The sequence below is a fragment of the Lissotriton vulgaris genome, chromosome 8 (genome assembly GCF_964263255.1).
Source record: "Lissotriton vulgaris chromosome 8, aLisVul1.2, whole genome shotgun sequence".
NCBI lineage: Eukaryota > Metazoa > Chordata > Amphibia > Caudata > Salamandridae > Lissotriton > Lissotriton vulgaris.
This window is the reverse complement of record NC_141696.1, coordinates 1,567,666,970-1,567,685,290: the sequence shown is the minus strand read 5'-3', so window position 1 is coordinate 1,567,685,290 and position 18,321 is coordinate 1,567,666,970. Positions and strand designations below refer to the sequence as shown.

General features: G+C 47.0%; 1 protein-coding gene across 2 annotated transcripts in view; it reads left to right on the top strand.

Moving 5' to 3' along the window:
* TBX15 (T-box transcription factor 15) overlaps positions 1-18,321 on the top strand; it is a 192,588-nt gene that overhangs the window by 132,469 nt on the left and 41,798 nt on the right. For both annotated transcript variants that reach the window (XM_086935839.1, XM_086935840.1), the window contains exon 3: positions 4,615-4,716. In XM_086935839.1, coding sequence (XP_086791965.1) covers positions 4,615-4,716 — 102 coding nt within the window. The remainder of the gene's footprint in view (positions 1-4,614; positions 4,717-18,321) is intronic.

The window sequence follows — 18,321 nt, the reverse complement described above, 5'->3', positions numbered from 1 at the left end:
TGATCTTCTTCCAATAAATGCATTATTTGATTGAGATGCTGACACCAAACCAGTAAAGCACAAACTCCCACAAGAGCTAAAAAACATTCACCTGAAAATTTTTAATTCAAAATGGTGTCTTAATTGAAAATGGCTGCTTTTGTGGACTATATTTCATGATTGCAAATGGTCAAGATTTCATCCATGCAAAATGCTGGAGAAGCCGTTCAGACTGTTCTACAGAGTCAGTGTGCACATTGCACGGACTGCACATATATTCAAGAACTAGGGGGTCATCTTGTTAAAAAAACTCCACAAAAACTTGGAGGAAGCTGACCGTTGTGTTGTGCCACATGTGGAGTGGGCTGTTCGAAATGGTTCCACTGAGTCCTTGTTCTGTCAAATGACAAAGATGTAACGTTAGATGTGCTATTCATCCTTTCATGTAAATCCATCCAGGATTTTTTTGCTTTGCTTGTAACTTTAATACGGTTTGATGAATCTTCCTAAAACTTTCAGAGAAAGTGCTCCTTTTCGCCTAGTTTGTGCATGGGAAGTTTCAGGGGGATCCATCCGCGGAGGCTGAGAAAAAAGGGGGTGCCAAAACGCAAAATCCCCATGCATTTTCCTCAGACTTTTGTCAGACACGTTTCGGCTGAAAGAATAACACCAACTTTGGCAGAAAGCTAGATCTTGAATCACAGATTGTGCTTTTTGTGATTTGGTGTAAGTCGCCAGGGTCGCTCAAAGCAAATTATAAAAAATAGTGTTCTGCGTGGCCCAGTAAGTATTTTTCCAGTTGGGACAATTCTCTCCCGGGGGGGACTCAGACTTCGGTGGGAGTGAGCGCTCTGAGAAAGAATGCTTAAGGCCATTACAGGACACAGGAACTTAGCCCCCTATCCAGAATATTTTTTAAAAAAATCAGATTGCGGCCCAAAACAGAAAGAAAAAAGATAATGGCAGCTGCCATTTTTTTAAAACATATATTGGGAGGGTGGTGTGAGTAGGGCTCCCCCTCTCTGAGCCAATTGTGGACCCTGGAGACTCCATCCTGGAGCTGGGTATATCAATAAGGTGAGAGGGCAAGTGAGCCCCCTCCCCAATAAATCAATCAATCAATCAATCGGGGAAATTGTAAGCGCATTACTCACCTGTGAGGGTCTCCAAGTGCTGGGGGGGGGGGGGGGTAAGCAGCACTCGAAGAGCCAGGTGTTGAGTGTCTTCTTGTAGATGTTCAGGGAGGGGGCGTGTTTGTTGTCGATCGGGAGCTCGTTCCAGGTCTTGGCCGCGATGTAGGAGAAAGCTCATCCCCCTGTTCTGACTCTAAGGATCCACAGGATTTTGGCGAGGGCAAGGTCAGCAGATCAGATGTTTAGCTTGGGTGCGTGGAAGGAGATTCTCTTGTTGCGATATTGGGGTTTGGTTTTGTGAAGGCATTTGTAGGCATGGGTGAGTATCTTGAAGGTGATTCTCTTTTATATGGGGAGCCAGTGGAGGTTCCACAGGTGTTGCGTGATGTGCTTGTGTCTAGGGATGCCGAGGACAAGTCTAACTGCGGTGTTCTGTCTCATCTGGAGTTTGCGGAGCAGAGACTTGTTGATCCCGGTGTAGAGGACATTTCCGTAGTGTAGAGTGCTGGTTATGAGTGCTTGGGTGGCGGTCTTTCTTGATTCAGGGGGATCTATTTGAAGGTTTTTCAGAGGATGCGGAGGGTGTTGGAGCAGCTGGAGGTGACAGTGTTGACCTGTCGGGTCATAGAGAGGGAGGAGTCATGTACAATGCCGAGGTTATGGGCGTGGTCCGTGGGGGTGGGAGGGCTGCCGAGGGTGGTGGACTGCCAGGTGTTGTCCCTTGTAGGGGGAAGGGTCTGGGCACGAGGACCTCTGTCTTCTCCGAGTTGAGCTTCAGGCAGCTGCTGCTCATCCAGGATGCAAAGTCCTTCATTCCTTCCTGGAAGTTGAGCGTGGTGATGATGGGGTCCTTGGTGAGGGAGAGGATGAGCTGGGTTTAGTCGGTGTAGGATACTATGCTGAGCACGTGCTGTCTGACGATGGTGGCAAGCGGGCCATGTAGATGTTGAAGAGCATGAGGTTGAGCGACGATCCTTGCGATACACCGCAGTTGATTTCCGTCGCTTCGAAGAGGAAGGGTGGCAGTCTGAATCTTTGGGTTCAGCCCGTGAAGAAGGAGCGGATCCAGTCGAGGGTGGGCCCCTGTATTTCGGCATCACAAAGTATGGCGGTCTGTGTGCGTTGGGAGACGATGTCGAACGCTGCAGAGAGGTCAAGTAGGATCAAGGACTCAATGTGTCCTTGGTCGAGGAGGGTGCGGATATCATCTGTGGCGGCGAGTAGATCGGTCTCGGTGCTGTGGTTGCTGCGGAATCCGGATTGGGAGGTGTCGATGATAGTTTTCTTTGATGAATCTTGTCAGCTGGGCATTGACAGTCTTCTCAGTGACTTTGGCTGTGAACGAGAGGAGGGAGGTGGGTCGGAAGTTCTTAAGGTCCATGGGATCTGCTGAGGGCATCTTGAGGAGAGGCTTGACTTCTGTGCGTTTCAAGTCGTCGGGCTAGATGCCTGTCTTGAAGGTGGCGTTAATTGTGTGTCGTTCTGTAGCGATGGTGGTGGTGGCTTTGTGGAAGATGTGCGGCGGGCAGGGGTCTGTGGGAGCTCCTGTGTGGATGCCTTTCATGGTTGAGGTGGTGTCTTGGGTGGTGGTTGGGGTCCAGGAGAAAATGGTGGGCTGGCTGGTGTTGCTGGACGAGGATGTGGTTTCAGGGTCAGGCGTCTTGTTATTGAAATTGTCATAGAGGCCCTTAATTTTCAGATGGAAGTAGGAGCCGAGCTTGTTGCAGAGGTCCTGGGAAGGGGTGATGTCCATAGTTTTGCTGGGGGGCTTGGTGAATACCTGATGGCGCAAAATAGTTCCTTGGAGTAGCTGGAGTTGGTGAGGATCTTGTTCTGGATGAAGGTTCCTTTTGGTGGATCTGATGCGTTGGTGGCATTCCGTCATGGTGTTCTTGTAGGTGGTGCGATCTTCAGATGTTTTGCTGTTTCTCCAGTTCTTCTCTATGCATCTGCAGGTGCATCTGGATTTTTGGAGATCAGCGGTGAACAAGGTGGCCTTCCTGGGGCACTGTCTGTCGGGGTTACATACGGGTGCAAGCTCGTCTGTGCGGTCGGAGATCCCTTTGTGGAGCTCCTTGGCTGCGGGGTTGGTGTCGGTTGAGGTGGTGGGGGTGTCTTGGATGAGGGTGGAGTTGAGCTGCTCCTTGTGGCTTTGCTCCTTTTCCTTAGTGCAAGGCCCAGTGCAGGTTTGGGCGGCTTAGGTTTGTCGACGCGGAAGTGTATGCAGTGGTGGTCCATCCATGGGGTTTGCGTGGTGTGGCTGAAGTAGAGGTTGTTACCTCCTGCGAAAATGGAGTCCAGGGTGTGTCCTGCATTGTGGGTAGGTGTGGTGATGAGCTGTTTCAGTCCAATGTTGGTGAGGTGGTCCAGGAGGGTGGCGGAGTTGGGGTCGCTGGGGTTGTCAAGGTGAAAGTTCAGGTCCCTGATGAGTATGTAGTCCATGGAGATGATGGCATGGGGGCGATGAGGTTAGCAATGGTAGTGGTGAACGGAGCGTGAGGTCCGGGTGGTCTGTAGGCGAGAATGCTGTGATGTGTTTGTTCTAGTGCTAGTCTGGATCTGGAAATGCAGGTGTTCAGTGGTGGAGGTGGAGAGTCAGAGTAGCTCTTGTGTGTGATGATGAGTCCTCCCCCTGGGCGGCTGGGGCGGTCCTTCCTCTGGATCTTGTACCTGTCAGGGATGGTGGTGGTGGTGGTGGCGATGTCTGGGTGGAGGAGGCGTTGTCCAGGTTTCTGTGAAGAGGTAACGTCTAGTGTGAGGGTTTTAGGAGGTCCCAGATCTCTACAGCATGTCTGTGTAGGATGCTCTTTGAGGAGGATGCATTTCAGGGCTTCGGTGGTGTTGGTGTTCAGTTTGGGGGTGGTGGCCATGGGGGTGCGTTCGGTGGTGAAGGTCCCTGAGCCTTGTTAGGCCCCAGGGACTCTAAACTCTGGGACCGAAATCATAAAAACATGAATTGGGGTTTGTGCAGCACAAGCCTTTGTAGTACCCTGGGATCCCCTTCTCTGGGGTCTAACTACATAGGTAGGGGGTGGGGGCTAGTGGCCCCCCTCCTGAATCTTCTTGGGCTCTAGAGAACCCATCCCCTGGGGATGAATGCATTAAAAAATGGAAGAAGGCCGCACTGCAATAAATGGCTCACGGAACTTCATTTATTGGGCTGACTCTATTCTCTGTCCAGAGAGCCCACCGCCAGGACTCAGTAGTTTTTCTCCCTGCACCAGCATGGGTAGGGAAACATGTGTTACTACCGCCTGGTGGTAGCATTTTTAAATCTCCCACCAAACAAGCAAATATTCCTTCTCTGCTTCCAGCAGCGTGGGCAGGGAAGGCATGTCTGCTCCCTGCCGGCGGGAGATTTAAACATGCTCCTGCCAGCTGGGAGCAGATTTTTATTCTGTTTCCCTGTCTGAACAGTCTCTGTTTTCTGTATTCATTATGTAACCAGCTGGTTCTTAATGCATTTCTCAAACATCCTTACCCCTGTTTCTTTTCTTTGCAGGAGAATGTTCCCAGCAATGAGGGTAAAAATCAGCGGCCTGGACCCGCACCAGCAGTACTACATAGCCATGGACATTGTGCCAGTGGACAACAAAAGATACAGGTGAGGCATTAACAACTAACCCCATTCACTGTAAGCGTGTGAAGGCAGGGTGGGGTTCTGCTCTTGGTTTACAGTAGGTATGGGGTGGGAGGTTGGTGTTTTGTTCTTGGATTCTCTCTAGGCACGTGGAGGGATTTGGTGTTTTGCTCTTGCTTTCTCTGGGCGAATGTGGAGGGGAAGGTTTTTGTGTTGCTCTTGTAACAATGTTGATGGAGTTGGTGTTTTACTCTAGCTTTCACTGAAGGCATGTGGTGAGAGGTTGATGTCCTCTTTGTTTTAGTGTATGTCAAAGGAGTAAGTGTGTTGCTCTTGTTTCCCTATGAGTTTGTGAAGCAACATTGGTATTTTGCTCTTGGATTCACTGAGGGAATGTGGAGGGGGAGGTATGTGTGTTGTGCTTAAATTCACGGTAGCCATGTGGACAGAGGTTGGTGTTTTAATCTTGGTGTCACTGGGGGAATGTGGAGGGGGAGGTTTGTGTGTTGTGCTTCGATTCACTCTAGCCATGTGGACAGCGGTTGGGGTTTTAATTCTGGTGTCACTGAGGGAATGTGAAGGGGGAGAGTTGTGTGTTGTGCTTAAACTAACTGTAGTCATTTGGACCGAGGTTGGTGATTTGCTCTTGGTTCCAATTTAAGCACGTGGGGGAAGTTGCTCTTTTGTTCTTGGTTTCTCTCTAGGCATGTGGACAGAGGTTGGTGTCTTGCTCTCGGATTCACTGGGAGGATGTGGAGGGGGGAGGTTTGTGTTGTGCTTAGATTCACTGTAATCATGTGGATAGTGGTTGGAATTGTGCTCTTTGTTTCCAGCAGGTATGGGGTGGGAAGTTGCTGTTTTGTTCTTGGTTTATAGTAGATATGGGATGGGAGGTTGGTGCTTTACTGTTACTTTCACTGAAGGCATGAAGGTGGGTGATTGATTTTGCCCTCTTTATTTCACTGTGTGTTGAGGGAGTTGGTGTGTGCTCTGGTTCCCCTATGAATTTGTGATGCAACATTGGTATTTTGCTCTTGGTGTCGCTGCGGGAATGTGGCGGGGAGGTTTGTCTGTTGTGCTTAGATTCACTGTAGCCATGTGGACAGAGGATGGTATTTTGCTCTTGGTTTAAATGGAGGAATGTGGAGGGGGAAGTTGTGTGTTGTGCTTATATTCACTGTAGCCATGTGGACAGAGGTTGGTGTTTTGCTCTTGGTTTCACTGGGGGGGATGTGGAGTGGTGGTTGTGTGTTGTGCTTAGATTCACTGTAGCCATGTGGACAGAGGTTGGTGTTTTGCTCTTGGTTTCACTGGGGGGGATGTGGAGTGGCGGTTGTGTGTTGTGCTTAGATTCACTGTAGCCATGTGGACAGAGGTTGGTGTTTTGCTCTTGGTTTCACTGGGGGGGATGTGGAGTGGTGGTTGTGTGTTGTGCTTAGATTCACTGTAGCCATGTGGACAGAGGTTGGTGTTTTGCTCCTGGTTTCACTGGGGGAATGTGGAGGGGGAGGTGTGTGTGTGTTGTGCTTAGATTCACTGTAGCCATGTGGACAGTGGTTGGTGTTTTGCTCTTGGTTTCACTGGGGGGGATGTGGAGTGGTGGTTGTGTGTTGTGCTTAGATTCACTTTTGCCATGTGGACAGAGGTTGGTCTTTTGCTCTTGAGGTCACTGGGGGAATGTGGAGGGGGAGTTGTGTGTTGTGCTTAGATTCACTGTAGCCATGTGGACAGAGGTTGGTGTTTTGCTCTTGAGGTCACTGGGGGAATGTGGAGGGGGGGGTTGTGTGTTGTGCTTAGATTCACTCTAGCCATGTGGACAGAGGTTGGTGTTTTGCTCCTGGTTTCACTGGGGGAATGTGGAGGGGGAGGTGTGTGTGTGTTGTGCTTAGATTCACTGTAGCCATGTGGACAGTGGTTGGTGTTTTGCTCTTGGTTTCACTGGGGGGGATGTGGAGTGGTGGTTGTGTGTTGTGCTTAGATTCACTTTTGCCATGTGGACAGAGGTTGGTCTTTTGCTCTTGAGGTCACTGGGGGAATGTGGAGGGGGGGTTGTGTGTTGTGCTTAGATTCACTCTAGCCATGTGGACAGAGGTTGGTGTTTTGCTCCTGGTTTCACTGGGGGAATGTGGAGGGGGAGGTGTGTGTGTGTTGTGCTTAGATTCACTGTAGCCATGTGGACAGTGGTTGGTGTTTTGCTCTTGGTTTCACTGGGGGGGATGTGGAGTGGTGGTTGTGTGTTGTGCTTAGATTCACTTTTGCCATGTGGACAGAGGTTGGTCTTTTGCTCTTGAGGTCACTGGGGGAATGTGGAGGGGGAGTTGTGTGTTGTGCTTAGACTCACTGTAGCCATGTGGACAGAGGTTGGTGTTTTATTCTTGGTTTCACTGGGGGGGATGTGGAGGGGGGAGGTTTGTGTGTTGTGCATAGATTCACTGTAGCCATGTGGACATATGTTGGTGTTTTATTCTTGGTTTCACTGGAGGAATATGGCGGCGAGGTTTTGTGTTGTGCTTAGATTCACTGTAGCCATGTGGACAGCGGTTGGTGTTTGCTCTTGGTGACACTGGGGGAATGTGGAGGGGGAGGTTTGTGTTTTGTGCTTATATTCGCTGTAGCCGTGTGGACAGATGTTTGTGTTTTGCTCTTGGTGTCACTAGGGGAATGTCGACGGGGAGGGTTGGGTGTTGTGCTTAGAATCACTGTAGCCATGTGGACAGAGGTTGGTATGTTGCTCTTGGTGTCACTGGTGGAATGTGGAGGGGGGGTTGTGTGTTGTGCTTAGATTCACTGTAGCCATGTGGACAGAGGTTGGTGTTTTGCTGCTGGTTTCACTGGGGGAATGTGGAGTGGTGGTTGTGTGTTGTGCTTAGATTCACTGTAGCCATGTGGACAGAGGTTGGTGTTTTGCTCTTGGTTTCACTGGGGGGGATGTGGAGTGGTGGTTGTGTGTTGTGCTTAGATTCACTGTAGCCATGTGGACAGAGGTTGGTGTTTTGCTCTTGGTTTCACTGGGGGGGATGTGGAGGGGGGGTTGTGTGTTGTGCTTAGATTCACTGTAGCCATGTGGACAGAGGTTGGTGTTTTGCTCCTGGTTTCACTGGGGGAATGTGGAGGGGGAGGTGTGTGTGTGTTGTGCTTAGATTCACTGTAGCCATGTGGACAGTGGTTGGTGTTTTGCTCTTGGTTTCACTGGGGGGGATGTGGAGTGGTGGTTGTGTGTTGTGCTTAGATTCACTTTTGCCATGTGGACAGAGGTTGGTCTTTTGCTCTTGAGGTCACTGGGGGAATGTGGAGGGGGAGTTGTGTGTTGTGCTTAGACTCACTGTAGCCATGTGGACATATGTTGGTGTTTTATTCTTGGTTTCACTGGAGGAATATGGCGGCGAGGTTTTGTGTTGTGCTTAGATTCACTGTAGCCATGTGGACAGCGGTTGGTGTTTGCTCTTGGTGACACTGGGGGAATGTGGAGGGGGAGGTTTGTGTTTTGTGCTTATATTCGCTGTAGCCGTGTGGACAGATGTTGGTGTTTTGCTCTTGGTGTCACTAGGGGAATGTCGACGGGGAGGGTTGGGTGTTGTGCTTAGAATCACTGTAGCCATGTGGACAGAGGTTGGTATGTTGCTCTTGGTGTCACTGGTGGAATGTGGAGGGGGGGTTGTGTGTTGTGCTTAGATTCACTGTAGCCATGTGGACAGAGGTTGGTGTTTTGCTCCTGGTTTCACTGGGGGAATGTGGAGGGGATGTTTGTGTGATGTGCTTAGAATCACTGTAGCCATGTGGACAGTGGTTGGTGTTTTAATCTTGGTTTTTCTGGGGAAATATGGAAGGGGAGGTTTGTGTGTTGAGCTCAGATTCACAGTAGCCATGTGGACAGAGGTTGGTGTTTTGCTCTTGTTGTCACTGTGGGAATGTGGTGGGAGGTTGTTGTTTTGTTCCTGATTTCGCGATCCGCCTGTGGAAGAAGTGGGTGCTTGGCCCTTGGTTTAACTGTTGACATGTGGACAGAGTTGCTGTTCTGCTCTTGGTTTCACTGTAGTCAGAGGATGAAGTAGTACTCTTGGTTTCACTGTCAGCATTTGGAGGTAGGTTGGTGCTTTGTTAGCACTCGCTCTACTAGACAGCTGCAGTGTCAAACGTCAGCATGACATCCCTTGGGATCTGTGAGGGTAACAAGAGACATACTTTGTGATTATCTCACTTTGAGATAATAGATCCTAGAAACTCCTTTCCCGATTTTTCTTTTATCTGGACACTAGTAACTATAGTTACTCATAGGCAGGGTAACCCATTCTTTGGATTTATACAAAACTAAAAGTACATATAGAAAACCAGGCTGACGCTGGGCCTTATCAATAATGGTGTAAAACTAAAACAACACATAGAACAGGCAGCTAAGGCTGGCTCATGTCACTACCAGTGTAAAACTGAAACAACAAACAGAACACCAGACTGAGGCTGACCCATGTCAATAACTGTGTAAAACTAAAACAATGTATAGAAACCCAGGTTGAGGTTGGTTTATGTCAATAACTGTGTAATACTACAAGAACGCATGAAAGACCAGGCTCAGGCTGGCAAATGTTGTATCACAAATGCACCCTTTTTTTGCACACCTATTTCTCAGTCCCCACTGCACGGATCACACCCAAACTTTCCATGATAACCAGAACCTACGTTGACCTTTTTTTGGAAGATTTAATGAAGATTGGTATTCCTATGGAGACTAGGTCCTAACTATAACTACCTACTGGCAACTGCCAGTAGGAGATATATATAGTTACCTACTGGCAGTCGCCAGTAGATAGTTCTAGCTAGGTCTACGTTTCCATAGGAAAAGCATTTTTTGATCTGCCTATATCGTTGGTATCTTTGGCATCGTTAGATGTATATTCATGATTTTTCCAAAAAAAAGGTGTGCCGGTAATTCTTGTTGAGAATGGAAAGTTTTTGAGTTATCAATCAAGCAGGGGCAAGAAAAAGGGGGGGATTCAAAAATAGCGTTTTTCCCATGTTAACTTCCGTACAGATTTTAGACATAACCACAGCCCTAACCGCTGGACAGAATTACACCATATTTGGCAGGAAGGTAGCTCTTGACCCAGAAAGAACCCTTTTTTTATTTGATGTAAATTTGTTCAGTAGTTTTTGACTTATTAAAAAAAAACGAATTTGAGGATGCAACAGTTCCCATGCTGAAATGTGATTGGCTGACATCACTTCAATAAGGAAGTGTTGACTGCCATATTGGGACGCAGCATCGGCCGAGTCCCACAGAAAAGTAAAAAAATAAATACAATTTTAAAAAAAGTGGGCAGGGCAGGAATACCCTGATCCCTTAGTTTTGGTTAATGTGTACCAAAGGGACCCAGCCAGGGTACAAAAACACTTTTAAATGTTTTGCTGGAGAAACGTGATGGAGCCGCAAATCTGCTGCAAAAATTTGAAAAAACAAGCGCAGGTTCCAGCGCTTGTTTTGAATAGAGCCCCGGGTGAGCCAGGTTCTGGGGTCATTTTTTTAAAAGGAGGGGGTGTACAAGGCACCCTCCTAAGGCTCATTAAGTCCTGGGGACCACCACCTTCCCTGGGCTTTGTTTTAGAAAATTGAGGGGGCCGCGCAGACCCGCCTCCTGAACTTAGAAGAAGCCCCAGGGACCACCACACCCCTGGGCAAGAAAATGATTTGGTGGGGGTCTACACGGAACTCCCGGACCCCAGGGACCACCACCTCCCCAGGGCCTAAATACTGGGAGGGGGCCATATACAGCCCTGGGGACCACGCCTCCCCACCGCCAGCCCGCCCTAAGAGAAAGATGGAGCCATGCAAACCGCTCCTGGAGCTATACAAGGTCCTGGGGACTGCCACCCCCTAGGGCTGGCTCCTGTTATGTCTCAGGGTGCCCACCCCCAGGACATAGCTGTTTGCTCTGACTTGGTGAGAGCTTTGTAAGCTCTGGCCAAGTCAGAGTAAACACAAAGTCCTCCCCCAGCAAGCGAGATCTGTACAACTACTCCAGCTTGCTGGGAATGGAGTTTTCATCTGTTTCCCTGCCCATGAAGTGATTGCTCTCACAGACACGGTGCTGCATGTTTAGCAGCTCCCTGTCTGTAAAAGCAATGCCGGCTACCGCAGGAGGCAGGGAGCCATCGGGGATTGTGGGAGATTAGGTCCTCAGGCCACAATTGTCATGGGAAGGGGTACAGTGGCCCCTCCCCCATTTGTTTGACTACAGACCCCAGGGGATTGGGTCCTTGGGGCCGAAATCGGCCCTGGGAGTATGGCCACATGGCCCACCTCCCACTTTAAAGAAAGTATTAGGCCCCAGGGAGCTGGTGGCCCCCAGTGCCTGGGGTGTCCGTGCAGCCATCTAGATCATTTTTAAGATAGCCCACAGGAGGTGGTGGTCCCTGGGCCATGTGAAAGCCCCAGAAGGAGGGATCCACGCAGCACCCTCCTTTGGTAAAACCAAAGCCCATGGGAGGTGGCAGTCCCCGGGGCACTTGGAGCTAAAGGGATGGGGGGTCCCTACACCCCCCTCCTTAATATCAGCAAAGTCCCACGGAGGAGGTGGTCCCTGGGGGGTTTGCGTGGGAAAACAGAGGGCAGAAAGACAAGCAGGAAAGGCAAAATAGAGAGTGGAAAAATGAGCAGAAAAGGCAAAACAGAGAGCAGAAAACAAGCAGAAACTGGCAAATTAGAAAGTGTAAAAATGAGCAAAAGGCAAAACAAAGCAGAAGAGGGCAAAACAGGGGGCAGAAAATCAAGCAGAAAAGGCAAAACAGAGCAGAAGAGGGCAAACTATAGAGCACTCAGACACTCACACACCCACTCACAGACCCACTCAGAGACTCATACACCTACTCATACACCCAATGAGACACTCATACACCCACTCACAAACCTACCCAGAGACTCATTCAACCACTCACACAACCAGAGACACTCATACATCCACTCACAAACCAACCCAGAGACTTGTGCACTCACTCACAGACCCACTAAGAAATGTATGCACTCACTCACAGACTCATGCACCCACTCAGAAATCTATGTAGACAGTCACACACCCACTCACAGATCGACTCAGAGATGTATGCACTCACTCACAGACCTACTCAGAGGCTCATGCACTCACTCACAGTCTCCCTTAGGGACTCATGCACCCACTTACAGACCCACTCAGATGCTCATGCACTCACTCATAGACTAACTCACATACTTATGGAGGTTGTCACAAACTCACTCACACACTCTGACACCCACTCACAGACCCACTCAGACACTAATGCACCTATTCAGACACCCCCTCAGGCATACACACACCAATTCAGACAGCCACTCAGACACACACACCCATTCATAGACCCACTCAGAGACTCACACACCCACTGACAGACCCACTCAGACACTCATGCACCTACTCAAAGGCGGACTCAGATACTCATGCACCTACTAACAGACCCACTCAGGCACTCTTGCACCCACTCAAAGACCCACTCAGACACTCAAACACCCACTCACACACCCAGTGAGACACTTATGCAGCCACTCGCAGGCCCTCTGAGACACTCACAAACCCACTCACATACCCATTAAAACACTCATACACTCACTCACACACCCACTGAAACACTCATGCACTCATTCACTCTCAAATGGTTATATGTTACACACACTTAGGAACTTTGAAAAAAAAAACTTAAAAATGAATTTAAAAAAAACAAAGTTTAAAGGTCTGTTATAGTTAGGAAATATATTTTTTTAATTCACTGAAAAAAAGAACGTTTACAGAGATGTTATAGTAAGGAAATAGATTGTTTTAATTCACTGGGAAAAAAAGAACGTTTACAGAGACGTTATAGTAAGGAAATAGATTTTTTTAATTCACTGGAAAAAAAAGAGCGTTTACAGAGACGTTATAGTAAGGAAATAGATTTTTTTTAAATTAGAAATTCATTGAAAAACCAAAGGTAACAGGGATGTTGTAGTTAGGCTCAGATTTCACTTGTTCAAATCCAGTGAAATTCAGCAGTTATAGTTACCTGAGCTAACATATAACTTACGTCCCAGCAATGCACTGCTTATGACCTCATATATTACATCACTCATGACATGGTCAGTGATATCACTGATGACACCTCAAATGACACCCCTGATGGCATCATCTACAAAACAACTAGTACACCCATTCACACCCCATAGAACCTCTCATACACCCACTCCCACACAACACCTCACATACCCATTCACAGAACCATACCGATACAAACACAACCACTTACTCATCCATAGAGACACACACATATCCACTCACTCATACTGCCACTCACACAGCCACTCAATCACCCATGCAGAAACTCATACAGCCACTCACTCACTTATACAAGTACTCAAAGAACCACACACTCACCCATACAGCCACTCACACTGCCATTCACTCACCAATATAGCTATTCACACATCATCATATAGACAGACACTTACACACCCACTAATACACCCTAATAGCTACTCACGCACACACTCAAGCCCCCATATAGAAAGTCACACAGTCACTTACTCACCCATACATGTACCCAAACACTTACCCATACAAACACTCACACTGCACTCACTCGAACTACAGCTAGTCACACATCAACTCACTTACCAATATAGCTACTGACAGCCTCACTCTGCCATACCACCATTCACACACCCACACAACCACTTACATACCCATTCACACATCCATACGACCACTCATACACACTCTCTTACAACCACTCACATAGATGTTCAGTCTCTAATACATTCACTCACACACACTCACTTACCTATACACATTCTAAAACAGCTACTCACTCACCCATACAACCACTCACACACCCACTCCCTCAACCATACAGCAAGTCACACAGCTACCCATATAGCCTCACACACCCACTCGCACACCTATGCAGCCACTCACTCACCCATACAGCTACTCACATACCCACTAACACATCCATACAGCAACTCACATACCCACTCACATACCCATACAGCCACTCAGACATCCACTCACACATTACACACACTAATCAGTGGTGGATGCCTCTAACAAAGGGTTGCGGGCAGAGTGGGTGAACCAGGGAGAGAGCAAGCATGGGGGTAGGTAGGAAAAAAGGTTAATCATTTTTAGAAAGTACCTGCCGTCGCCAGCCACCTACCGCATTGTGTCGTTCCTGCTGGCCTTTTCCTGGATCCCAGTAGTCCCTGTGACAGACTCCTAGCCAATATCTGTGCTGCAGAGCAGGGATTGGTCTGAGCAGACTGAAAAGATGCCCTGTTCAGACCAGGGAGTCTGTGTGGGTTTCTCAAGCCTGGCTGCTGAATGCAGCCGGGCTGGAGACATTTAAGTGTGCATGTGTGTTTTGGTCAACTTGAGACGGCTGGCCAAACACACATGAACACTTAATGAGTGCACAAGCACTCCTCCTCCATCCTCCCGTGCCCTGCCCCTCCAAGCACTAGCTGGCAAATGAAAAAATAAACTGATGCTAGAGCATCGTTTTAATTTTAGTTTGCTGGCTGTGCGCTAGGCAGTGAGGTATAGACTACTCCTTACAGCAGGCATGGTGGAGTATGGAATGGTAGGGTGCTCTCCATGTTGCTCTGGGTATATTGACTTGGTCTTTCAGTTGGCATGGTGGATTGTAAAACATTTTGGGTACTCTTAATCTTGCTGTTGGAACATTGCTTGCGGTCTTCCAGTGGACATGGGGGAGCATGAAATGGCTGTGTGCTCTGCGGCTCACTCTGTGTATGTTGACTTGGTCTTGCAGTTGGTGTGGTGGTATATGAAATGGCAGTGTGCTGTCCGTCTTGTTGTGGGTACATTGACTTGTCTTATAATGGGAGTGGTAGAGTATGCCATGGCAGGGTGCTGTCCGTCTTGTTGTGGGTACATTGACTTGTCTTATAATGGGAGTGGTAGAGTATGCCATGGCAGGGTGCTGTCCGTCTTGTTGTGGGTACATTGACTTGTCTTATAATGGGAGTGGTAGAGTATGCCATGGCAGGGTGCTGTCCGTCTTGTTGTGGGTACATTGACTTGTCTTATAATGGGAGTGGTAGAGTATGCCATGGCAGGGTGCTGTCCCTCTTGCTGTGTGTACATTGCCCTCGGTCCTAGAGGGGGCATTGTCGAGTATGGAATGGCAAGGTGCTCTCCTTCTTCTCTCTCGCTGTGTATATTGCCCTCGGTCCTAGAGTGGGTATCATGGAGTATGCCATGGCAGGGTGCTGTCCCTCTTGATATGTGTATGTAGCCCTTGGTCCTATGGTGGGCATCCTGGATCATGGAAAGGCAGGGTTCTGTCTGTCTCTCTCCAGGTAAATTGACCTAGTCTTTGTGTGAATTCCAGCTCTCCGTGGTATATTGACCTTGGTCTTACAATGGGCATAGTGGACTGCGGAACGTCAGTGTGCTTTCTGTCTCACTGTGGGTCTATTACCTTGATCTTACAATGTTTTCAGTGGAGGAGGGAACATGAGTCCTGCTCACCAACTCACTGTGGTATTTCCTTGATCCTACAGTGGGTGAGGTGGAGTACGGATTGGCCGGCTGCTCTCCGTCTCACTATGGGTACATTGCCCATGTCGTACAGTCAGCATGCGTTCAGATGTTCAAGTGGACACTTTGACAGGAGGTTGACATCTTGAGCTTGGTCTTGCAGTTAGCATGATACAAGACCAATGGTTTCCGAGTGTGTGGTGGTAATGGGATGATGAGCGCTGGTTGAGTAGGTGGGCTAATATAGGGGGTGTTAAGCATTATTCTTTCATGTGTTGAGGTGGAGGGGAACTGGTGTGGTGTTCTTGGTTTTGACAGTAGGTGAGAATAACAAGGACCCCCTGGGTAGTGAAGATCTATAGACTCCTAGGGCAGGGTAGCAACAGGTGTGAGAAAAATTCCTAAGACATCTAGGTGTGTGAGTGGACAATTAGGTCAGACCAGTGATCAAGAAGGAACAATTGAAAAAGGTTGTCAAATCTGTATAAAAAGCATATTTTTATTTAGTATATTTAAAAATCATATTGGAAATGACCAAAGGTCAAACAATATGATGGGTGTTAAAATTTCTTGTCAAAATTATATACAGTTACAATAAACAATTAACATAAAACTCATATTCCACAAAGTAAAATAATATATTGACAAAAACATGAGAATAATCACAAAATTAATGAAAAAAGCATAAAAACTCGACGCGCGTTTCGGCAGGGGACCGCCTTCTTCAGGAGACACAGTTTAATTTCTGGAATATAATTATAAAAGAATATATGTGTTATCTATACATTCATAAATTCGTGTCAGCATATTAACCTAAATATGACAGAATAACAAACAAACCATCTATTTATTGTTACTAACATATTAAAAACATTATTCCTTACTTAAAGACTGACCATGACTAGTAATTTATACACTCAAAGCCATTGATGGGCAAAATAAAAACTGGCAATTGTACAGTATCTGACTCGGAGAAAGATCATTGTGAATAGGTCATAGAGGGCAACCCCCTACAATTCTGAAGCACTTAATCGAGCTTCTATATTTAAGCTGAAATTGAATCACTTCTCAGTACATACAATTGAGACTGTATCTTTTGAAGTGAGAAAATATAGCAGGACGTTTGAGCCATTGTGTTTAAATGTAGATGAATAATTTTATGCGTCCATCCATTTACTAAATGTTAATTTTATTATTAGGATCTCCTTCATCCAATAATTGTACTGTCACCTAGAATTACTACAGGAAGTGTTCACCTTCAGTGTCCTTGCTACATGGATAGAGCCTCAATTGTTGTAAGTATATCATTGTAAATTGAGTACATTGCTAAGTTCCATCAGGACTCTATTTCAACAAACAGTAAGAAATCATGTGACCAATCCATCATATATTTTCTCACTTCAAAAGATACAGTCTCAATTGTATGTACTGAGAAGTGATTCAATTTCAGCTTAAATATAGAAGCTCGATTAAGTGCTTCAGAATTGTAGGGGGTTGCCCTCTATGACCTATTCACAATGATCTTTCTCCGAGTCAGATACTGTACAATTGCCAGTTTTTATTTTGCCCATCAATGGCTTTGAGTGTAAAAATTACTAGTCATGGTCAGTCTTTAAGTAAGGAATAATGTTTTTAATATGTTAGTAACAATAAATAGATGGTTTGTTTGTTATTCTGTCATATTTAGGTTAATATGCTGACACGAATTTATGAATGTATAGATAACACATATATTCTTTTATAATTATATTCCAGAAATTAAACTGTGTCTCCTGAAGAAGGCGGTCCCCTGCCGAAACGCGCGTCGAGTTTTTATGCTTTTTTCATTAATTTTGTGATTATTCTCATGTTTTTGTCAATATATTATTTTACTTTGTGGAATATGAGTTTTATGTTAATTGTTTATTGTAACTGTATATAATTTTGACAAGAAATTTTAACACCCATCATATTGTTTGACCTTTGGTCATTTCCAATATGATTTTTAAATATACTAAATAAAAATATGCTTTTTATACAGATTTGACAACCTTTTTCAATTGTTCCTTCTTGATCACTGGTCTGACCTAATTGTCCACTCACACACCTAGATGTCCTAGGAATTTTTCTCACACCCCTTGGTTTTGACAGTGACATGGTGCTATGCTGGATGGTATTCTGAGGTTCATTGAGCAGGATGATGAGATTGTGGCTTCAGACTTGCAGTGGCCACGGTGGATGACGGACGGAGCCTCCCGCTGACTCATGCAGCCGGCTTGGGTCAGGGAGGATCTTGCAGTGGGTGTGGCAGAGGAGAGCACCCTTGTCCTATACGGGTTTCTGTGGCCGTGATCATACACTCGGTTAAGTGTGTTTGGTGGTGGTTGAGGGGGATATTCTACTCCTAGTCTTTATGATGGTGGATTGTTGGCTTTGTGTTGGTGATCTTGAGGTGTGATTGTAGAAGGGGATACAGCGCACTGGAACGTGAGGAAGGGTGAATGTTGTCACCATGGCATTGCACGCTCAGTCATTCAGTGAGTATGGTGGAAGTGAGGGGGGTCCTAGTGGTTGACCTGGGTATGAACATTGTCAACTGCAGATGTCATAGTGCTCTTGATCCTTGAGTGGGCCTGGGTCATACAGCCTAATATTCTGCAGGCGTTTGCAGTGGAAATGATTCACTAAGAGTCTTGCAGCGGGTATGATCAAAGTGAGGTGCATAGAGTGTGTGTGGGAATGGGGTGGCAATGTACCTGGGTCCTGCGGTGGGCATTGGGCCAATTCTCTACTCGTAAGCTGATCCTCTCTCCATGGCACAACACAGCAAAGACCAATGCACCTTGAGTCACATCTCTCTAACACTCATCCCAAATCATTATCTACACTGGCAATCAACAAACATCAAAAAACATCTCCAAGTGCTGGTGCAGCACAAAAAACAATAGTGAATTCAACTGCTTGCCTCACATAGAAATATCCAACACAAAACCAGGAGCCAATCACAGACCACACTGCAACTGCAAAACTTCAAATAAAAAATAACAAAGAGTTCAAATGTTTCTGTCTGCGGTCAAGCACTGCAAAGTAACACACCCCACTCCCCCAATGTATA